Source organism: Salvelinus alpinus, chromosome 19 (genome assembly GCF_045679555.1).
Source record: "Salvelinus alpinus chromosome 19, SLU_Salpinus.1, whole genome shotgun sequence".
Taxonomy (NCBI): domain Eukaryota; kingdom Metazoa; phylum Chordata; class Actinopteri; order Salmoniformes; family Salmonidae; genus Salvelinus; species Salvelinus alpinus.
This window is the reverse complement of record NC_092104.1, coordinates 40,682,603-40,703,836: the sequence shown is the minus strand read 5'-3', so window position 1 is coordinate 40,703,836 and position 21,234 is coordinate 40,682,603. Positions and strand designations below refer to the sequence as shown.

Here is a 21,234-nt window from a genome sequence, read left to right as displayed (position 1 = left end):
ACTAGAAAGGTAGCTCTTGGGTAGCTAGTGTTCTTGCTAACAAAGTTGTTTAGCTAGCTCTACACTGATTTTTCTTAGCCTATTTCATTTACTTGTCTGGCTTGCCCTCCCATAAGGTACGTATGCGTTGCACGGATGGTTTTTGCTCAAAGAATATCAGCAGAGTTTACACGGAACCCAAACCGTATTGCATAAATGTATTTTGCCCTCCCACACCAAACGCGACCACGACACGCAAGTTAAAATATCAAAACAAACTGAACCAATTACATTAATTTGGGGACAGGTCGAAAAGCATTAAACATGTATGGCACTTTAGCTAGCAAGTGCAAGCTAACGTTAATTTGTCTTATTTAGCTAGCTTGCTGTTGCTAGCTAATGTGTCCTGGGATATTTTTTTATTTAACCAGGTAGGCAAGTTGAGAACAAGTTCTCATTTACAATTGCGACCTGGCCAAGATAAAGCAAAGCAGTTCAACACATACAACAACACAGTGTTACACATGGAGTAAAAAAACATAGTCAATACAGTAGAAAAATAGGTCTATATACAATGTGAGCAAATGAGGTAAAGGCAAAAAAAGGCCATGGTGGCGAAGTAAATACAATATAGCAAGTAAAACACTGGAATGGTAGATTTGCAGTGGAAGAATGTGCAAAGTAGAGGGAAATAATGGGGTGCAAAGGAACAAAATAAATACAGAAGGGGGAGTGGTAGTTGTTTGGGCTAAATTATAGATGGGCTATGTACAGGTGCAGTAATCTATGAGCTGCTCTGACAGCTGGTGCTTAAAGCTAGTGAGGGAGATAAGTGTTTCCAGTTTCAGAGATTGTTGTAGTTCGTTCCAGTCATTGGCAGCAGAGAACTGGAAGGAGAGGCGGCCAAAGGAAGAATTGGTTTTAGGGGTGACCAGAGAGATATACCTGCTGGAGCGCGTGCTACAGGTGGGTGCTGCTATGGTGACCAGCGAGCTGAGATAAGGGGGGACTTTACCTAGCAGGGTCTTGTAGATGACCTGAATTCAGTGGGTTTGGAGACGAGTATGAAGCGATGGCCAGCCAACGAGAGCGTACAGGTCGCAGTGGTGGGTAGTATATGGGGCTTTGGTGACAAAACGGATGGCACTGTGATAGACTGCATCCAATTTATTGAGTAGGGTATTGGAGGTTATTTTGTAAATGACATCGCCGAAGTCGAGGATCGGTAGGATGGTCAGTTTTACAAGGTATGTTTGGCAGCATGAGTGAAGGATGCTTTGTTTGCGAAATAGGAAGCCAATTCTAGATTTAACTTTGGATTGGAGATGTTTGATGTCAGTCTGGAAGGAGAGTTTACAGTCTAACCAGACACCTAGGTATTTGTAGTTGTCCACATATTCTAAGTCAGAACCGTCCAGAGTAGTGATGGTGGGCAGGTGCAAGCAGCGATCGGTTGAAGAGCATGCATTTAGTTTTACTTGTATTTAAGAGCAATTGGAGTTCACTGAAGGAGAGTTGTATGGCATTGAAGCTCGTCTGGAGGGTTAACACAGTGTCCAAAGAAGGGCCAGAAGTATACAGAATGGTGTCGTCTGCGTAAAGGTGGCTCAGAGACTCACCAGCAGCAAGAGCGACATCATTGATGTATACAGAGAAGAGAGTCGGTCCAAGAATTGAACCCTGTGGCACCCCCATAGAGACTGCCAGAGGCCTGAACAACAGGCCCTCCGATTTGACACACTGAACTCTATCAGAGAAGTAGTTGGTGAACCAGGCGAGGCAATCATTTGAGAAACCACGGATATCGAGTCTGCCGATGAGGATGTGGTGATTGACAGAGTCGAAAGCCTTGGCCAGGTCAATGAATACGGCTGCACAGTATTGTTTCTTATCGATGGTGGTTAAGATATCGTTTAGGACCTTGAGCATGGCTGAGGTGCACCCATGACCAGCTCTGAAACCAGATTGCATAGCGGAGAAGGTATGGTGGGATTCGAAATGGTCGGTAATCTGTTTGTTGACTTGGCTTTCGAAGAAAGGCAGGGTAGGATAGATATAGGTCTGTAGCAGTTTGGGTCAAGAGTGTTCCCCCCTTTTGAAGAGGGGGATGGCCGCAGCTGCTTTCCAATCTTTGGGAATCTCAGGCGATACGAGAGGTTGAACAGGCTAGTAATAGGGGTTGCAACAATTTCGGCAGATCATTTTAGAAAGAAAGGGTCCAGATTGTCTAGCCCGGCTGATTTGTAGGGGTCCAGATTTTGCAGTTCTTTCAGAACATCAGCTGACTGGTTTTGGGAGAAGGAGAAATGGGGGAGGCTTGGGCGAGTTGCTGTGGGGGGTGCAGTGCTGTTGACCGGGGTAGGGGTAGCCAGGTGGAAAGCATGGCCAGCCGTAGTAAAATGCTTATTGAAATTCTCAATTATAGTGGATTTATCGGTGGTGACAGTGTTTCCTATCCTCAGTGCAGTGGGCAGCTGGGAGGTGTTCTTATTCTCATGGACTTTAGTGTCCCAGAACTTTTTGGGTTTGTGTTGCAGGAAGCAAATTTCTGCTTGAAAAAGCTAGCCTTGGCTTTTCTAACTGCCTGTGTATATTGGTTTCTAGCTTCCCTGAAAAGTTGCATACCACATGGGCTGTTCGATGCTAATGCAGAACGCCATAGGATGTTTTTGTGTTGGTCGAGGGCAGTAAGGTCTGGAGAGAACCAAGGGCTATATCTGTTCCTGGTTCTAAATTTCTTGAATGGGGCATGCTTATTTAAGATGGTGAGGAAGGCATTTTAAAAAAATAACCAGGCATCCTCAACTGACGGGATGAGATCAATATCCTTCCAGGATACCCCGGCCAGGTCGATTAGAAAGGCCTGCTCGCTGAAGTGTTTCAGGGAGCGTTTGACAGTGATGAGTGGAGGTCGTTTGACCGCTGACCCATTATGGATGCAGGTAGTGATCACTGAGATCTTGGTTGAAAACAGCAGAGGTGTATTTAGAGGGCAAGTTGGTTAGGATGATATCTATGAGGGTGCCCGTGTTTACGGCTTTGGGCTGGTACCTGGTAGGTTAATTGATAATTTGTGTGAGATTGAGGTCATCAAGCTTAGATTGTAGGATGGCTGGGGTGTTAAGCATGGTCCAGTTTAGGTTGCCTAGCAGCACGAGCTCTGAAGATAGAAGGGGGGTATCAGTTCACATATGGTGTCCACAGCACAGCTGGGGGCAGAGGGTGGTCTATAGCAGGCGGCAACGGTGAGAGACTTGTTTTTAGAGAGGTGGATTTTTAAAAGTAGAAGTTCAAATTGTTTGGGTACAGACCTGGATAGTAGGACAGAACTCTGCAGGCTATCTTTGCAGTAGATTGCAACACCGCCCCCTTTGGCGGTTCTATCTTGTCTGAAAATGTTGTAGTTAGGGATGGAGATTTCAGCATTTTTGGTGTCTTCCTAAGCCAGGATTCAGACACGGCTAGAACATCCGGGTTGGCAGAGTGTGCTAAAGCAGTGAATAAAACAAACTTAGGGAGGAGGCTTCTAATGTTAACATGCATGAAACCAAGGCTATTACAGTTACAGAAGTCATCAAAAGAGAGCGCCTGGGGAATAGGAGTGGAGCTAGGCACTGCAGGGCCTGGATTCACCTCTATATCACTAGAGGAACAAAGGAGGAGTAGGATAAGGGTACGGCTAAAAGCTATGAGAATTGGTCGTCTAGAACGTCCGGAACAGAGAGTAAAAGGAGGTTCCTGGGGGCGATAAAATAGCTTCAAGGTATAATGTACAGACAAAGGTATGGTAGGATGTGAATACAGTTTCAACTGCGAAACTGTTCCAGTTTCAACTGTTCTGACTGCGGTTATGGAACCCCTACCTGTCCCAGACCTGCTGTTTTCAACTCTTAATGATCGGCTATGAAAAGCCAACTGACATTTATTCCTGATTATTATTTGACCATGCTTGTCATTTATGAACATTTTGAACATCTTGGCCTGCATTGCTTGCTGTTTGGGGTTTTAGGCTGGGTTTCTGTACAGCACTTCGAGATATTAGCTGATGTACAAAGGGCTATATAAAATAAACTTGATTTGATACAGTGGAGGTAAACCTATGTATTGAGTGATGATGAGAGAGATATTGTCTCTAGAAACATCATTGAAACCAGGTGATGTCATCGCATGTGTGGGTGGTGGAACTGAAAGGTTGGATAAGGTATAATGAGCAGGGCTAGAGGCTCTACAGTGAAATAAGACAAACACTAACCAGAACAGCAATGGATCAGGCATATTGACATTAAGGAGAGGCATGCTTAGTCGAGTGATCATAAGGGTCCAGTGAGTAGTGAGGTTGTTATTTTACCTGAAATGCACAAGGACCTCTACTCCGACAATTAATCCACACATAAAATGGCCAACCGAATCGTTTCTAGTCATCTCTCCTCCTTCCATGCTTTTTCATCTTTGAACTTATATGGTGATCGCATCTAAACTTTCATTGTATTACCATGACAACCGGAAACAAAGTTCGTCTTTCAATCACCCATGTGTGTATAACCAATGAGATGGCACGTGGGTAACTGCTTCTATAAACCAATGAGGAGATGGGAGAGGCAGGACTTTGAGCGCGATCTGCGTAAGAAATAGAAAGTTATATTTTTAGCAATTGGCGTCGCAGATGGTTGTTGACGCGCGTGGGCGCAATATTCGAATAACATGGATTTCTAAATGTATTTTGCGATGCTCGCGCACGCGACGTGTCTGGTCAGCATGTTACTGTAGAAGTGGCTGGCCTAGATAGCTACTGTAAGCTTCTCTGGATGTTTTGAAGTTGTTTCCTTCCAATGAATGAGAAGAATGGGGCTTCGCCAAAAAAGTAGTCAGTTCTTTTCTAATCTACGTAATAGCACACTACTTGTTATGTGTTATGCTAGCATGGACACTGGGAATAGCTAGTGTGTAGCACATGTACAGGACTAAATGATTGCACTTACTCATTCTCTCAAGTGTAGTCCATGGGCAGCCTTGATACATTAACCACCCTTAGTGTGGTTATCAGAGTGGAATGAAGGCCGAAAGACCCTTAAAGTGAAGTTGCTCTACAAGATGAGAATTTTGCCACAGATGCCTCTCAAACTCTCCCCTCCAGCCAGTCACAAGCCCACCAGAGGGAGCACAACACAAGGTTGGAGAGGTGAGAGAGAACAGAACAGAGTTATAGCCTAATACAATTCAATATAGTAAGTATATTGCCATTGGCTATCCAGTATACTGCAACAGAAAACACCCCCCAAAATTGAGTCCTACATTTTAGTTGAATATGTTTAAAAGTTTGACCAATAGATTTGCATAAGGGTCTACATTTGAAGCAATTACAACTCTCATTCTTTGCAGTGCAGATCTCCACTTTCCAGGGTTTAACTCTGTTGACCATAGTCCTAGTGACAAGCAACACAAGGGAGTCAAGGTTGGTCACAGTTACACTAGCAGATAGTAAGCCTAATGTCAGATGCAAGGCTTGTTGACTGTCTTACATCCTTTGAAAACCAAAGTTGTATTTTTTGTAGACTATTCTTTTCTATGGTAAGTAATGTTGATTGTAGTAGAGCTGATGCTGTGTAATGTCTGTTGTGGCTGTTATTGCAGCTCAGCCCAGATCAATAATTTGGCCAGCTGCTCCAGTGCATCATGGGGCTCTGGCTCCCTATTGATGTGGATACCCAATCCCCAACACATCCTTCAGAGCCACGCCCAAAATAGGTCACATGATTTATTGTATTTGATGTGGATTTTATCTTTCTTTTTCGTCATATCAGTCACTTTGTTGTACTTTTTATGTTATAGCCCTAGACCTTAGAAGATTGTATTGTTTGCTTACCACATAACCTTTTTAGGCATTAAACTTGGCAGATATGCAGATTTTGGTGTCAAATTGCCTTTTTTGAACACATGCCTAAATCTCCCCATGTAGCTGTCAAGGAGCTCATTTGCCTTCCGTCTTGAAAAACCTCAAGTGGTGAGTACCATATTTTCACTGCTTTCATAAATTGTATGTGGCAGGTTATTTATCTTTGTATTACATTAGTGTCAATGAAAACACCTATATCGTTTACCAGTTACATTTGCTCATCTATATTGTGTGTTATAGAACAGAAAGAAGTCCAAGAATGTGTGGAAGAGGGTGCCGTTCCAGCTGACACCATTGACGTCACAGCTGAGAAGTGAGCATGGGTTGGGCTCCCTAGTTGCACAGCAAGCTGTCCACCCAAAAGACCTTGGCCTGGCCAAGCCTGGCACTGACCCCCAGAGGGAGGAGGAGGATGCTGGTAGGCCCCAGAACCAGGAGCTCCTGTCATTGTAGGCTAGCCCAGAGGCCCAGACCCAGGCTCAAACACGCCCAACCCCCCTCAGCACCCAGGGTCCCCAGTGCTTTCCTCCTCAGGAACAAGCCTCTGGTGTTCCACAGTGTTAGGGAGAGGGTGCTGAGGCAACACACCCAGCAGGATCGCTCAACATACAAACAACATACAAACATACAAACATACAATACGTACTGCCCCATGGCATTCTTTTGAAACTCGAAGTATGGCTGACCTATGATCTGACTGGTCATTAAAAGGGGTGTCTCCATTGCTCTTTGAGTGAAATGGAATGCGTAGAGTACATGTAACTAACAGGCGTGAAACCTGCTGCTGCCTCTCAGTCCTTATTCATCAGTCTTGTTGAGAGATGGGAAAAACCCTGATTTGGCTCCACATGTCTAGCAATGAGGGAGAGTCATGGGAGAGTGAGACTGGGCATTGGTTCTGAAGATGCGGGCCCTGATAGCTCTTATTACAGTGAGCTTTTCTGCCTAGTTTTATAACTCAGTGTTTATTTTCTGTTTTCCAACATCTCATGTAGAGAGTGGTCAGTTGTCACGTACTTCCTTGATTATCCGTGCTTTAGGAAGAATGTAAGACAATTTTGTTTTTACAGCTCTTCATAAACAAATGAATTAAAGACTTAACTGAATGTTTTCAAAATATACTGTCTAGGATGTATGCTTCTTGTAGACAACACTTGTCTATCGTAATGTCCTGTTGGTGTGTGTAACGAGGAGAGGAACTGCTATTTCATAGGGTTTAGTCAATGAGAATAAACAAATATTTGTAGTGTCGCACTTGAATAAGGTAATTCTGGCGACCCATGTTTTGTTTGAGAATAATATAAGTTTGTTTCCCCAAAAAATGATTTCCTTTTTCTTCTGTCGTCATAGCTCTTACTCTAGACTGGAGGGGATGCACAACCTTCCGCCCAACTGTGACAGAGAAAAGCCATCGCCCCCAGAGGACGTAACTGTTTCCCAGCCAGCCCAGCAGTGGGATGGCTTTGGCTTCTACCCCATCCCTAAGGCCATGCTCCATCACCACCCCAGGATCCCTCTGTCCATAGGTAACACTGGAGCTCTAGGCTACATATGCATGCAGGCCAGGAGGCTTTGCTATGCTGTCACAGAGAGGCTTACAGATTTGTAGATCTGACAATGAATGGATTAAGTTGATCAAAGAATAGCTCATTTGTAACGAACTTATATATATACATGTTGGTGTGATACCAATAGAGATAAATATGTCAAAGAAAGTTGTTGAGGAAAATGTGTGTGTATTGCAGGTCCTGTTGTTTGGCACTGCCTGGACTGTGTGGACGGGATGTGGCGGGGCCATGCTGGTGGTCCACTGGCCTCCAAGTCCAAGTGCCATCTCTCATTGGTGCCAAACAGTTCCTTCAGGTTCTATAGCAGCTCCAACCTCAGCTGTCAAAACCCTTTGCAACCAAGTAAGTGTCTGACTCTTCACCTCTCAAATCTAGCCAACACACTCAGCATGAACCAATCAAAGTTCATCCTTGGATTTGAAACTCATTTCACATGTCCTCAAAGCACCATCGGCGCCTTACAATTACAATTCTTTGACAGATGTGGTGAGTATATCATGTGGCAGACCAGGGGGTTGGGTCAAAACGTTTACACAGATCAGACATGTACAGAGTAGGATTAGCTCAGTTTCAAAGGTGTTTATTAAAATAATAGGTCTCCCCCATGAGACCCTCTCCGGGATACCGTCTTCTGGGCTCCGGGTCTTGCTGTATCCTGTGGGGATCAAAAACTGAACTCACTCCTGTTACCTCTGGAACTGTCCCCAACTATACGGGAGTCCTTTCTTTCACCAGTATCTTTCCTGTGTGCTTCCCTTCTGGCAGCTTTATGGGACTTGTACAGCTGGTGAGCAATCAGCCCTTGATTACTCACCAACTCTCAATCAGACCCAATTAATCCTGGCCGGAGAGCCCGTCGAGACCTGGTACGTCCAGCAGATGGAGCCGTTGCCTCGATGTATAACTCCGTCTGTCACCAGACCTCGACGAGTCTCCCCCTGGTGGCTGACCTGCTGTACGCCCCCACCTTCCCCTAGCTCTGTCAGGGAGGGGACTGTCATCAGTGCGACGTATGTCTCCCTTCTCGATAGGGCATCCGCGTTTCCATGCTTCGCCCCTGACCTGTGCACAACAGAAAAAGAGAAGCGTTGAAGGGACAAGAACCACCTGGTGACCTGATCGTTTGTGTCCCTTCCCCTGGCCATCCAGACCAGGGGAGCATGGTCCGTGACCAGGGTGAAGTGGGTACCTAACAGGTAATACTTGAGTGTCTAGCGCCCACTTCACCGCTAGACACTTTCTCAACAATAGAGTTTTTTCTATGGGTATCAGCTTTCGGCTGATGTACATGATGGGGTGCTCCTCCCCATCGTATACCTGGGACAGAACGGCCCCTAGTCCCGTGTCACATGCATTCGTCTTGACCAACATCGGCACGTGGAAATCGGGCGTTACGAGAATCGGATGGGAGCACAGCGCTTCCTTCAGGCGCCTGAACGCCGCTTCTGTCTCGTCCCTCCATTTCACTGTTTTCGGGAGGCAAGCCCTGGTTAGATCGGTGAGGGGGGGAAGCTATAGCCGCAAAGTTGGGGATAAACCGGCTATAGTATCCTGCCAGTCCCAGGAAGGACTTGACCTGTGTCTTGGTGCGTGGAACGGGCCAGTCACGTACCGCGTGAACCTTCCTCTCCTGGGGCTTGACGTTCCTCGGTCCGATCAAATACCCCAGGTACTCCACCTCCTCGAACACTAGTTTGCATTGCTTGGGGTTCGCGGTCAACCCGGCTTGTCTGAGCACGTCAGGTGCTCTGCCCAACCTTGGCTGTGGATGATGATATCATCCAGATAGGCCGCTGCGTACTGCTGGTGGGGTCGAAGTACTTTGTTCATCAGTCGCTGGAATGTGGGTGGGGCTCCGTGGAGACCGAACTGGAGTACCCGGTACTGATACAATCCGTCTGGTGTCGAAAACGCTGTCTTCTCCCGGGATGAGGCTGCCAATGGTATCTGCCAATATCCTTTGGTCAGGTCAAGGGTGCTGATGTACCGGGCCTTTCCCAATCGGTCGATGAGCTCGTCCACCCTCGGCATGGGGTAGGCGTCAAACAAGCTTATGTCGTTCACTCCCCGGAAATCATTACAGAAGTGGAGGCTACCGTCCGGTTTGGGCACCAACACAATGGGGCTGCACCATGCACTGTGGGACTCTTCAATGACCCTCAGCATAGCCTCCACTTCCTGTTTTATGGCCTTCCTTCGGGCCTCCGGAATCCGATATGGCCTCTTGTACCGTTTCCCTGGGCCGGGTACGGATGTGGTGTTCAATGAGGGTTGTGCGGCCCGGCTTCTCGGAGAACACCGCCGTGTTCCGATCGACGAGCTCCCTGAGCTCTTGCTTCTAGGCCGGGTCGAGGTCCTCATTGCTCGGGACCACCACTGGTACCGTGGGCGTCCTGGGTCCCGACCATAACACGGCCAAGGCTGTCCTCTTGTGCCACTTCAACAGGTTCACGTGGTAAATCTGTTGGAGTTTCCGTCTCCCCGGATGCCGTACGTGGTAATTGACAGGTCCCAGCTTCTCGATCACCTCATATGGTATGTTGCCAGGAACTTACTTTCGGCCGTGGGGATTAAGACCAACAGCCTGTCCTCCACCTGGAATTCTCGGGGCTGGGCTCCCCGATTGTAAACCTGGGCTTGGGCGCGTTGGGCCTTCTCCATATGTTCCCTCACGACTGGCAATATGGCTGTCATCTGCTCCCTCATTGTCTCCACGTGCTCTACCACGCTGCATAAGGGGGTCGGGATACCGGGTGGCATAATCTACTATTACCAGGATGTACCGGTGTACTCGTGCTGTTTTTACCAGGGGTCCCACTATGTCCATGACGACACGTTCAAAGGGCACCCCGATGATCGGTAGGGGGACCAGTGGGTTTTGGAAGTGGGCCTTTGGGGCAATCATTTGACACTCCGGGCAGCTACGACAGTAGTCTTCCACGGCCCTCCTCATCCCGGGCCAGTGGAACCTGGCGGTGATCCGTTCCCGGTTCTTCTCCATTCCCAGGTGCGCCCCCAACAGGTGGGTGTGGGCCAGCTGATGAACGGTTCCCACGTACCGTCGGGGCAGCAACAATACCTCTCGAAGTTCCCCCTGTTGGCGCGACCCCTGAAACAAAAGGTTATTCTTGATTTGGAAATGGGGGTATCGCCAGTCAGTCACCCCCGGAAGTAGCTGTCCATCCACCACTATCACTTGGGCTGCGGCGGCTTTCAAGTTAGGATCCTCCCACTGGGCCGTCCCGAATTGTCCCCTGAGTTGGCCCCAGCGGGTGTCTCGACTGGCCCCTCGAAATCGAGGAGGGGGAGGCTGGGCTCTACCTCCCGTGGTTCCCCAGGGGGGTCGGGTTCCGACACCCCCTCCGACTCCAGACCCATAGATACAGGTTGGTCAACCGTTTGCTTCCGGGCCGCACAGGCGATGGGTTGTCCTCGCTCTCGTCTTTGGGTGGCTTGTACCTTCTTCCTCAGCTCGTGCCCCCACAGGGCCGCGAACAGCAGACAATCTCGTCCCACTAGCAGAGGTACAGGCAACTCTGGTACTGCACCCACCCTCATCTGGCAGCTCCCTTGTGGCGTCACGATGTTGGCCCATACGGTTGGATACCGCTTTGTGTCCCCGTGAACACAGGGAATGGACATCTCCCTACCACGTTCGGTCTCCTGGTTCAGCAGGCTCGTGGTTACGAGGGTAACCATACTTCCGGAGTCTAATAGAGGTGACATAGTTCACTGTGTGACACACCTCGCCTCCGGGGCTTGCTGATGGCATCGACTCCTCTCGAGCCGAACAATTCCAGGCAATGTGCCCCCAGGCGCCACACTCAAAACACCTCCTTTGGTCTCCATCTACCTGGGGTCGTCGGTGGCGGGTTGGCCCTACCCCAGCCGTCTCTCCAGGGGTTTGCTGTCCTTTGGCCCTGCCGACTGTCGGTTTGGGGTACACAGCAGTGGGGCTGTCCTTCCGACTCCTCAAACTGGTCGACGACTCGGCCCGGCTCACACTCAGCAGAGCCTGAGTGTTCTGATGCGTCTCCACTGCTTCCAGGAGGCCTTCCAAGGTCTGGGATGCGCATAAACTCGCTGCCCTCTTCATGTCGTGGGGTAGTGCCTGTAGGAAGCGATCCAGGACCACTTTGTCTAGGATGGAGAGGGTGGAAACGTTGGTTAGGAGCCATCCTCTGGTGACACGCAGTAGGTCGCTCATCTGGGCTGGGGGGATGCGTCGGCTACAAACCTTCAGTTGTGGAAGAGTTGAGCCCGATGGGCCAGGCTGTACCCGTAGCGGCTGAGTATCTCCAGGTTGAGTCCGTCGTAGTTAGCCGCATCGTTCAGGTCCCAATATGCCTTTTTGGGCATTCCCAGAGAGAAACGGGGCCAGCAGACTGGCCCATTTCTGTCTTGGCCATCCTTCCCGTAGTGCCGTCCGTTCAAACGTACAGAGGTAGGTTTCGATGTCGTCATCTTCTGTTAGCTTGATTAAAAACTGGTTTGGATGTGATTCATTAGACGCTCCTCCTTGTGGCTTCCTGATTTCCTCAATGAGGCGGACGTTTTGTAGCAGCTGTTCCTCCAGCGTTCGTTCCTGAACTGCCTGTTGGGCCCGGATGAACTGAGCTACCATCTCGTCCATGCTGATGCTGCGTAAACGTCAACCCTGATCTGACCACGTTATCAGAATGCCCGCATTCTCCACCACTTGTGGCAGACGAGGGGGTTGGGTCAAAACGTTTACACGGATCAGACACGGACAGAGAAGGATTAGCTCAGTTTCAAAGGTGTTTATTAAAATAATAGGTCTCCCCCATGAGACCCTCTCCGGGATACCGTCTTCTGGGCTCCGGGTCTTGCTGTATCCTGTGGGGATCAAAAACTGAACTCACTCCTGTTACCTCTGGAACTGTCCCCAACTTTACGGGAGTCCTTTCTTTCACCAGTATCTTTCCTGTGTGCTGCCCTTCTGGCAGCTTTATGGGACTTGTACAGCTGGTGAGCAATCAGCCCTTGATTACTCACCAACTCTCAATCAGCCCCAATTAATCCTGTCCGGAGAGCACGTCGAGACCTGGCACGTCCAGCAGATGGAGCCGTCTCCCCCTGGTGGCTGACCTGCTGTACGCCACAATCAATATAGTATAGGATATTTTGTTATGTTTGTTTTATTGTATCATCATTCATCTGCTACTTTTTGAAATGTATTTGTACATCAGAAGTGTTAATATATGCATTTTATTCTCATTGATTATTTTCCTGATCTCTATGTGATTCCACAGACTGTCAAGGAGAGGATGATACATTTGGCCTATGCTCAGGGAGAGATGCTGAAGGAAGTCTAGGAGCCCGAGAGAGGTCAAGGAGGAACTCTGATGACAATGGCCACAGACCACGCGTCAACTCGGATACAAATGGAGATGGTAAACCTTGATAAGGAAGAAAGACACTGAAAGACCCAGAAGTAAAAACACTCATCAGGCCTGTGAACATTAAATATTTCATCCAGAGCTATCCTTTTATTTTAGATAAATAATAATATTTCTGGCTGGTTGCTTTTTCTTTTTTTGTCAAAGTGTAGCCTAACATGGTAACATAACAATATATGTTACATCGTTTCTACAGGCCTAATCCTTATTCAACAATCAACTATCTCATGATTCAGTATTTGATTATTTAACAAGTCATCTTCATGGCAGCCTTGGGGATCAGGATTGTAGCACCACCACAGGGTGGTGGTGCGGTCTGCCCAATGAATCACAGGAAGTCCATCAAGGACCTCAACCACCCGAGCCACGGCCTGTTTACCCCAGTAGTCAATGAACAGCTGAGCTGTAGTCAATGAACAGCATTCTCACATAGGTGTTCCTTTTGTCTAGGTGGAAAAGGGCAGTGTGGAGTGCGATTGAGATTCCATCATCTGTGGATCTGTTGGGGCGGTATGAGTGGGTCAAGGGTTTCTGGGATAATGGTGTTGATGTGAGCCATCACCAGCCTTTCAAATCACTTCATGGATACCGACGTGAGTGCTACGGGGTGGTAGTCATTTATGCAGGTTACCTTCGCTTTCTTGGGCACAGGGACTATGGGGGTCTGCTTGAAACATGTAGATATTACAGACATGGTCAGGGAGAGGTTGAAAATGTCAGTGAAGACACTTGCCAGTTGGTCCGGGCATGCTCTGAGTGTACACGTCCTGGTAGTCCGTCTGGCCCTGCAGTCTGGGCTTCCCAGCTCGTGGCTGGGCTTCCCTTTTATTGACCATAATAGTTTGAAAGCTTTGCAACATCCTTCGAGCGTCAGAGCCGGTGTAGTAGAATTCAATCTTAGTCCTGTATTGACGCTTTGCCTATTTGATGGTTCGTCTGAGGGCATAGCAGGATTTCTTATGTGTCCGGATTAGTGTCCCGCTCCTTGAAAGCAGCAGCTCTAGCCTTTAGCTCGGTACGGATGTTGCCTGTAATCTATGGGTTCTGGTTGGGATATGTACGTACGGTCACTGTGGGGATGACGTGGTCAATGCACTTATTGATGAAGCCGGTGACTGAGGTGGTATAGTCCTCAATGCCATTGGATGAACGTATTACAGTTCTGTAGCATAACATCTGCGTCATCTGAAAGGTGATGTGGATTTTCTTTTTTCCTGGTTGCACATGTGACATGGTGGTAGATATTAGGTAAAACTGATTTAAGTTTGCCTGCATTAAAGTCCCCGACCACTAGGTGGGTCGATTCTGGATGAGCATTTTCTTGTTTGCTTCTGGCCTTATACAGCTCGTTGAGTGCAGTCTTAGTGCCAGCGTCAGTTTGTGGTGGTAAATAGACGGCTACAAGCAATTGTAGATAAACTCTATTGGTAGATAGTGTGGTCTACAGCTTATCATAAGGTATTCAACCTCAGGCGAGCAATACCTCGAGACTAGATAAATTTTAGACATCGTGCACCAGCTGTTATTGACAAATAGACACACACCCCCACCCCTCGTTATACCGGATGTAGCTGTTCTGTCCTGCTGATGCTGGGAAACCCAGCCAACTGTATATTATCCATGTCGTCGTTTATCCACGACTCAGTGAACATAATATATTTCAGTTTAATGTCCCGTTGGTAGGATAGTCTCGAACAGAGCTCATCCAGTTTATTCTCCAGTGATTGCACGTTGGCCAATAGAACTGATGGTAGAGGCGGGTTACCCACTCGCCAACAAATTTTCACAAGACTCTCTGATCTGCGCTCCATATATTTCCTTATTCTCAAGGATTTGGGCCTTGTCTGGGAGCAACATTATATATTTCTCGTCAGACTCATTAAAGAAACAATCTTTGTCATGTTCGAGGTGTGTAATCAATGTTCTGATATTCAGAAGCTCTTTTCGGTCATAAGAGAGGCTTGCATCAACTTTATGTACATAATTTACAAACAATGCAAAAAAAAAAAAAATAGCACAATTGGTTAGGAGCCCATAAAACAGCAGCCATCCCCTCCGGTGCCATTCTCTCTGTGTATTGTTAGATATTACTGCACTGTTGGAGCTAGAAACACAAGCATTTCACTACACCCGCAATAACATCTGCTAATTAGGTGTGTGCACTACCGCACCTCACCACTAATAGTGCTATTGGTGGGCGGGACTGAGACAGGTAATGGCGGACTGAAAGTAGTTATGTAGAGCACCTCAAGATAAAAACGTAATATTCAATATCGGCAAGTTAGACTAAATATTAGCACTACACAATCTGGTGGGTGATAACCTTCAATCTGGATAATAATACAAAACAAATCTTAATACTTGAGAAATTTAACGACAAATATTACGAAAACAAGCAACACCCAAACATGACGGAGAGTAAGACAGGGGAACCGATTTCAAAACGAAAACGTGACTCTTCTACAGACACAGACGATTTAATATTTTCACCACCGGGAATGGTAAAGGTCGAAACCGATCTGTTAAAATCAATAAATGACAAGCTGGGTATACTTGAACTAGTCAGTAAGGATATAAAAGAGTTGAAGGCGAGCCTCGAGATGAGTGTTGAAAAAGCTGCGACATTGGAGAAGGAAACAAACAAGCTAAAAGTGACAGTCAATAAGATTAAAACCGAAGTGAATGAACTTAAAAAGGAGAACATCGTTCTGAGAGAAGCCTTACTTGACACTCATTCAACAATTTTAGATTAAGTTTTGTGTTAAAAGGACTGGGGGCGCGAAATATATTTCTCCCATGGACAAAGATGGTTTTAATTAACAGTAATTTTGATCCAAATGTGCAACTTGTCCAAACAGATCATCAAGGTAGATGGATTTTTAAAAATATGTTATTGGACAATAAACAGATATGGCTTATTAACCTATACGTTCCTAATAATGATGATCCAAGCTTCTTTGAAAATATATATTAACTCTACAAGCAACACTAGACCCTATTATTATGGTGGGAGATTTTAATACGGTCTTAAATACCTCTATGGATCGGAAAGGAAATCACACTACAAACTATCACCCTCAGGCACTTAAGAAAATCATGAATGTCATGGATATATTGGAATTAGTGGATATATGGAGACTTAAATACCCTGACCTAGTGGCTTAATCAAGCTAGTCATCTTGACTACTTTCTTATGCCATTCTCTCTGGCACCAAAAGTTTAAAAAGTGTTCATAGGGGACAGAATGCGGTCGGATCATCACATAATTGGCATATATATTACTCTTACAGAATTTCCACGTGGGCGAGGATATTGGAAATTTAATCAAAGCCTACTAGATGATAAATTGTTTAGGACAGGGACAGAAGAATTTATAACTGACTTTTTCAGACATAACATCGGTACAGCAGATCCCCTTATTGTATGGGACACTTTTAAATGTGCCTTTTAGAGGCCATGCAATTCAGTATTCTTCTATATAACAAAGCAATTTAGATCAAAAGAGTCCATATTAACAAAGGAAATTGAAGGACTAACAGTACAGTTAGATAGCAATAAAAACTATACCATAGAGGCACAGAATAAGTTATAGGAAAAAGAAATGGAGGAACTTATTCAAGAAAGATCCAGTGTAATATATTATAAAAAATAAAGCGAACTGGATGGAATATGGGGAAAAATGCACCAAATTCTTTTTCAATATTCAATATAGAAATGCTACCAATTTTTTTTTTATTGAAACTTGTTACGAATGATGGAGTCACGCATGATTCACCGAATTATATTTTGAAAGAGGAAGTAAAGTACTTTAAGAATATGTTTTAGTTTGTCTCTGTAACGGTTTTCTTCCATTGGTGAAGGAGAGGACCAAAATGCAGCGTGGCTAGTGTTCAACATATTTAATAAAGAATAATATAGAACACTACAAACAACAAAACAAGAAATGTGAAAACCGAGACAGACCTATCTGGTGCAGAACACAAACACAGAGACAGGAAACAATCACCCACAAAATAAGCCTCCTATATATGATTCTCAATCAGGGACAACGATTGACAGCTGCCTCTGATTTAGAACCATATTAGGCTGGACACAGAAACAGACAAACTAGACACACAACATATAATTCCCACCCAGCTCAAGTCCTGACCAACACTAAACAAGCAAAACACATAAGAACTCTGGTCAGGACGTTACAGTCTCCTCCATCTCCGCTGACTGAAACTAAATGTATGGATTTTTCCCCTAATAATAATGTAAAATTAACATCTGTACAGAAAGACTCATGTGAAGGCCAAATTTCAGAGGAGGAACTTCTTGATGCAATTAAAGCCTTTAAGGCTGGGAAAACTCCAGGGCTGGATGGGATACCAGTGGAAGTATACAAAACTTTTTTTGATATACTCAGAGGACCGTTATTAGCATGTTTTAACCACTCCTATATAAATGGTAGATTTTCAGACACGCAACAACAGGGTCTGATATCATCATTATTATTGAAACAGGACCCAAGTGGTATATATAAAGATCCAGTCCATTAAAAAAATTGGAGACCTCTTACAATTCAGTGTTGTGATGCAAAAATCCTAGCAAAATGCTTTGCGCATAGAATTAAAAAAGTATTGTCAGATATTATTCATCCTAATCAGACAGGTTTTTTACATGGATGATACATTGGAGATAATATAAGAAGTACTGGAAACAATAGAATACTATGAAATATTGGGGACACCAGGCCTGGTTTTCATAGCTGATTTTGAAAAGACTTTTGATAAAGTACGACTGGAGTTTATACACTGCTCAAAAAAATAAAGGGAATACTTAAACAACACAATGTAACTCCAAGTCAATCACACTTCTGTGAAATCAAACTGTCCACTTAGGAAGCAACACTGATTGACAATAAATTTCACATGCTGTTGTGCAAATGGAATAGACAAAAGGTGGAAATTATAGGCAATTAGCAAGACACCCCCAATAAAGGAGTGATTCTGCAGGTGGTGACCACAGACCACTTCTCAGTTCCTATGCTTCCTGGCTGATGTTTTGGTCACTTTTGAATGCTGGTGGTGCTCTCACTCTAGTGGTAGCATGAGACGGAGTCTACAACCCACACAAGTGGCTCAGGTAGTGCAGCTCATCCAGGATGGCACATCAATGCGAGCTGTGGCAAGAAGGTTTGCTGTGTCTGTCAGCGTAGTGTCCAGAGCATGGAGGCGCTACCAGGAGACAGGCCAGTACATCAGGAGACGTGGAGGAGGCCGTAGGAGGGCAACAACCCAGCAGCAGGACCACTACCTCCACCTTTGTGCAAGGAGGAGCACTGCCAGAGCCCTGCAAAATGACCTCCAGCAGGCCACAAATGTGCAGCGTGAGCTCTGTCAGTCTGTGCAGCGGCCCACATACAGTGCATTTGGAAAGTATCCAGGCCCCTTGACTTTTTCCACATTTTGTTACCTTCCAGCCTTATTCTAAAATTGATTCAATTGTTTTTTTCCCCTCATCAGTCTACACACAATACCCCATAATAACAAAGAAAAAATAGTTTAAAAAAAATGTTTGCTATATATAACATTTACATAAGTATTCAGAATCTTTACTCAGTACTTTGTTTGGCAGCGATTACAGCCTAGGGTTTTCTTGGGTATGATGCTACAAGCTTAGCACACCTGTATTTGGGGAGTTTCTCCCATTCTCCTCTGCAGATCCTCTCAAGCTCTGTCAGGTTAGATGGGGAGCGTTGCTGCACAGCTATTTTCAGGTCTCTCCAGAGATGCTCGATCGGGTTCAAGTCTGGGCTCTGGCTGGGCCACTCAAGGACATTCAGAGACTTGTCCCAAAGCCACTTCTGCGTTGTCTTGGCAGTGTGCTTAGGGTCGTTGTTCTGTTGGAAGGTGAACCTTTGACCCAGTCTGAGGTCCTGAGCGTCCTTTCATCAAGGAACTCTCTGTACTTTGCTCTGTTCATCTTTCCCTCGATCCTGATTAGTTTCCCAGTCCCTGCTGCTGAAAAACATCCCCACAGCATGATGCTGCCACCCCCATGGATGGTGCCAGGTTTCCTCCAGACGTGATGCTTGGCATTCAGGCCAAATAGTTAAATCTTGGTTTCATCAAACCAGAGAATCTTGTTTCTCATGGTCTTGAGGGTCCTTTAGGTGCCTTTTGGCAAACTCCAAGTGGGCTGTCATGTGCCTTTTACTGAAGAGTGGCTTCCAACTGGCCACTCTACCATAAAGGCCTGATTGGTAGACTGCTACCAAGATGGTTGTCCTTCTGGAAGGTTCTCCCATCTCCACAGAGGAACTCTGGAGCTCTGTCAGAGTGACCATTGTGTTCTTGGTCACCTCCCTGACCAAGGCCCTTTTCCCCCGATTGCTCAGTTTGGCTGGGCGGCCAGCTCTAGGAAGAGTCTTGGTGGTTCCAAACTTTTTCCATTTAAGAATGATGGAGGCCACTGTGTTTTTCGGGACTTGCAAAGGGTCTGAATACTTAGGTAAATAAGGTATTTCTGTTTTTTTTAAACTGGTTTCGCTTTGTCATTATGGGGTATTGTGTGTCGATTTATTATTTAATCCATTTTAGAATAAGGCTGTAACGTAACAAAATGTGGAAACAGTCAAGGGATCTGAATACTTTACAAAGGCGCTGTACATTGGCAATGACAACTGAAAGAAGTGGGCCTGGGGTTGGAACACATCACAAGGCTAGGGCTATTGTTCAGTCAGTTTGTTTATGGAATAGTTGATGGTGCCCCCTAGACTCAAACTCTCCAGCTGTGCTCATTTCCGCTCCTTGTCCTTGGTTTAATTATGACAGCAGCAGCAGTCAGTCAGTGGTTGGTAATGTAGGAGAGGGTGTTAAGGCCAGTGTTGGGTGCAGGAGGTTAGGCTAGCTCTCCTACCGCTAGTGGAGCAGACGCCCAGGAGATGTTTCCTGCTGCTCTGCCCGGTGCTCCTATGAAGCCCTCACATTAACAGTACTTATTAAGTTCAGACTCTTACTATAACAAAGCTGAGTTCAGGAAAGAACTGACTGAACCGAACCTGTCTGATGCCAGCTTTTACTTACTTCTCTGTGTATAAGTAAAGGTTTTTAAAGCAAATACTACTACATGAAGTTACAGCATGTTTTCAACAGGTTTCTCTCTTACTGCCTTACCCCAGAGCATCTCCTATCACCCTATCAGGGAAAGGCCTCTTTCTGTTGCTTATACACTGTTGTTTAGATTAGATTAGTTTGTTTTTAATAAAACTGGTATTTTTTCATAACGTAAAGTTCCTGTATGATTTTATACATGAGACCTCACCAGGGTATAAAGAAGCCTTAGATTAGGAATGAAGTTGAATGTCAGAGCAAACAAACTGGCCTCATTTTAGGTGGCATAACACTGCATAATGTGTTAGTGGGTATTAGTGCCTGCTGCAAGCTTCTGAATAAACAAATGATCTAGCTACTAAGGAAATGAATGCTTAATGCTATGAACTGTGGTAGTTGAGTGTGAATATCCAGTAGGTCTGACTCCCTTACCTGGACATACTTGGCTGTTTCATCATAAGCTCTAGATTTCTTGTAGATCAAGTGTATGGTGGGCTACACTTTATTGGCTTGAATTTAGCCTAGTGGCCCAGTCAGTCACATTAGGTTTTATGTGTTTGTGTCACCATCCCTGTTGGATAATCCTGAAACTTTCTGCTTACAGCTTTCTGCGATAACATTTTCCCCTCTGAATCACAGGCACTACTGTATAATGGTGCCACACAGCCCTCCCCCCTCACACCTCCCCACTAACAGGATACACTAAAGTCTCTTTGCAATGCAAGTTTGTATATTTTTTTGTGTACTTAGTTTAATACACCGTTCATTTTAGTGGTAGAATGGCGCTGCAATGGATAGCTGCAGTTTTACGGGCTTCTGTCCAATTTTGCGCTGATTGTAACTGTACATCAGCGATCACTAACCTCGATTTGGAAGATTTCTACTTCAACGAGTCGGCGGTGGAGGACATACTGCTCACCCCAGACCAAGCCCTAATCCCTGAGACTCGGAAAAGGAAGAGACGACGTAAGAGAGGCTGATGTGCGGGCACCCTGATGAAACTACTTTGGCGAATAAATAATCCGCCACTACCCTTCGTTCTATTGGTGAATGTACAGTCATTGGAGAACAAATTGGACGAGCTCTGTTCGAGACTATCCTATCAACAGGACCTGAAGCACTGTAATATCCTGTGTTTCTCTGAGTCGTGGGTTGGACATGGACAATATACATCAAGCTGGTTTTTCTATGCATTGGCAGGGTTGAACGGCAGCCTCGGGTAAGCTCAAGGGGGAGGTGTATGTGTCTTTGTTCACAACTGCTATGCAATCTCTAAT

At 45.8% G+C, this 21,234-nt stretch overlaps 1 protein-coding gene across 2 annotated transcripts in view; it reads left to right on the top strand.

The window, feature by feature from the left end:
• Positions 1 to 758: 758 nt before the first annotated feature.
• The window catches only part of LOC139545586 (CCN family member 1-like), a 30,304-nt gene continuing 9,828 nt past the window's right edge, over positions 759 to 21,234 (top strand). Inside the window, exons 1-6 of one of the 2 annotated variants that reach the window (XM_071353533.1) lie at positions 759 to 945; positions 5,936 to 5,980; positions 6,113 to 6,185; positions 7,223 to 7,398; positions 7,618 to 7,782; positions 12,714 to 12,854. In XM_071353533.1, the coding sequence (XP_071209634.1) occupies positions 12,807 to 12,854 (48 nt within the window). In that variant the 5' untranslated portion in view covers positions 759 to 945; positions 5,936 to 5,980; positions 6,113 to 6,185; ... (1 more) ...; positions 7,618 to 7,782; positions 12,714 to 12,806. Of the gene's footprint in view, positions 946 to 5,935; positions 5,981 to 6,112; positions 6,291 to 7,222; positions 7,399 to 7,617; positions 7,783 to 12,713; positions 12,855 to 21,234 lie in introns of those variants that run through there. The other variant, XM_071353535.1, reaches the window with a different exon arrangement.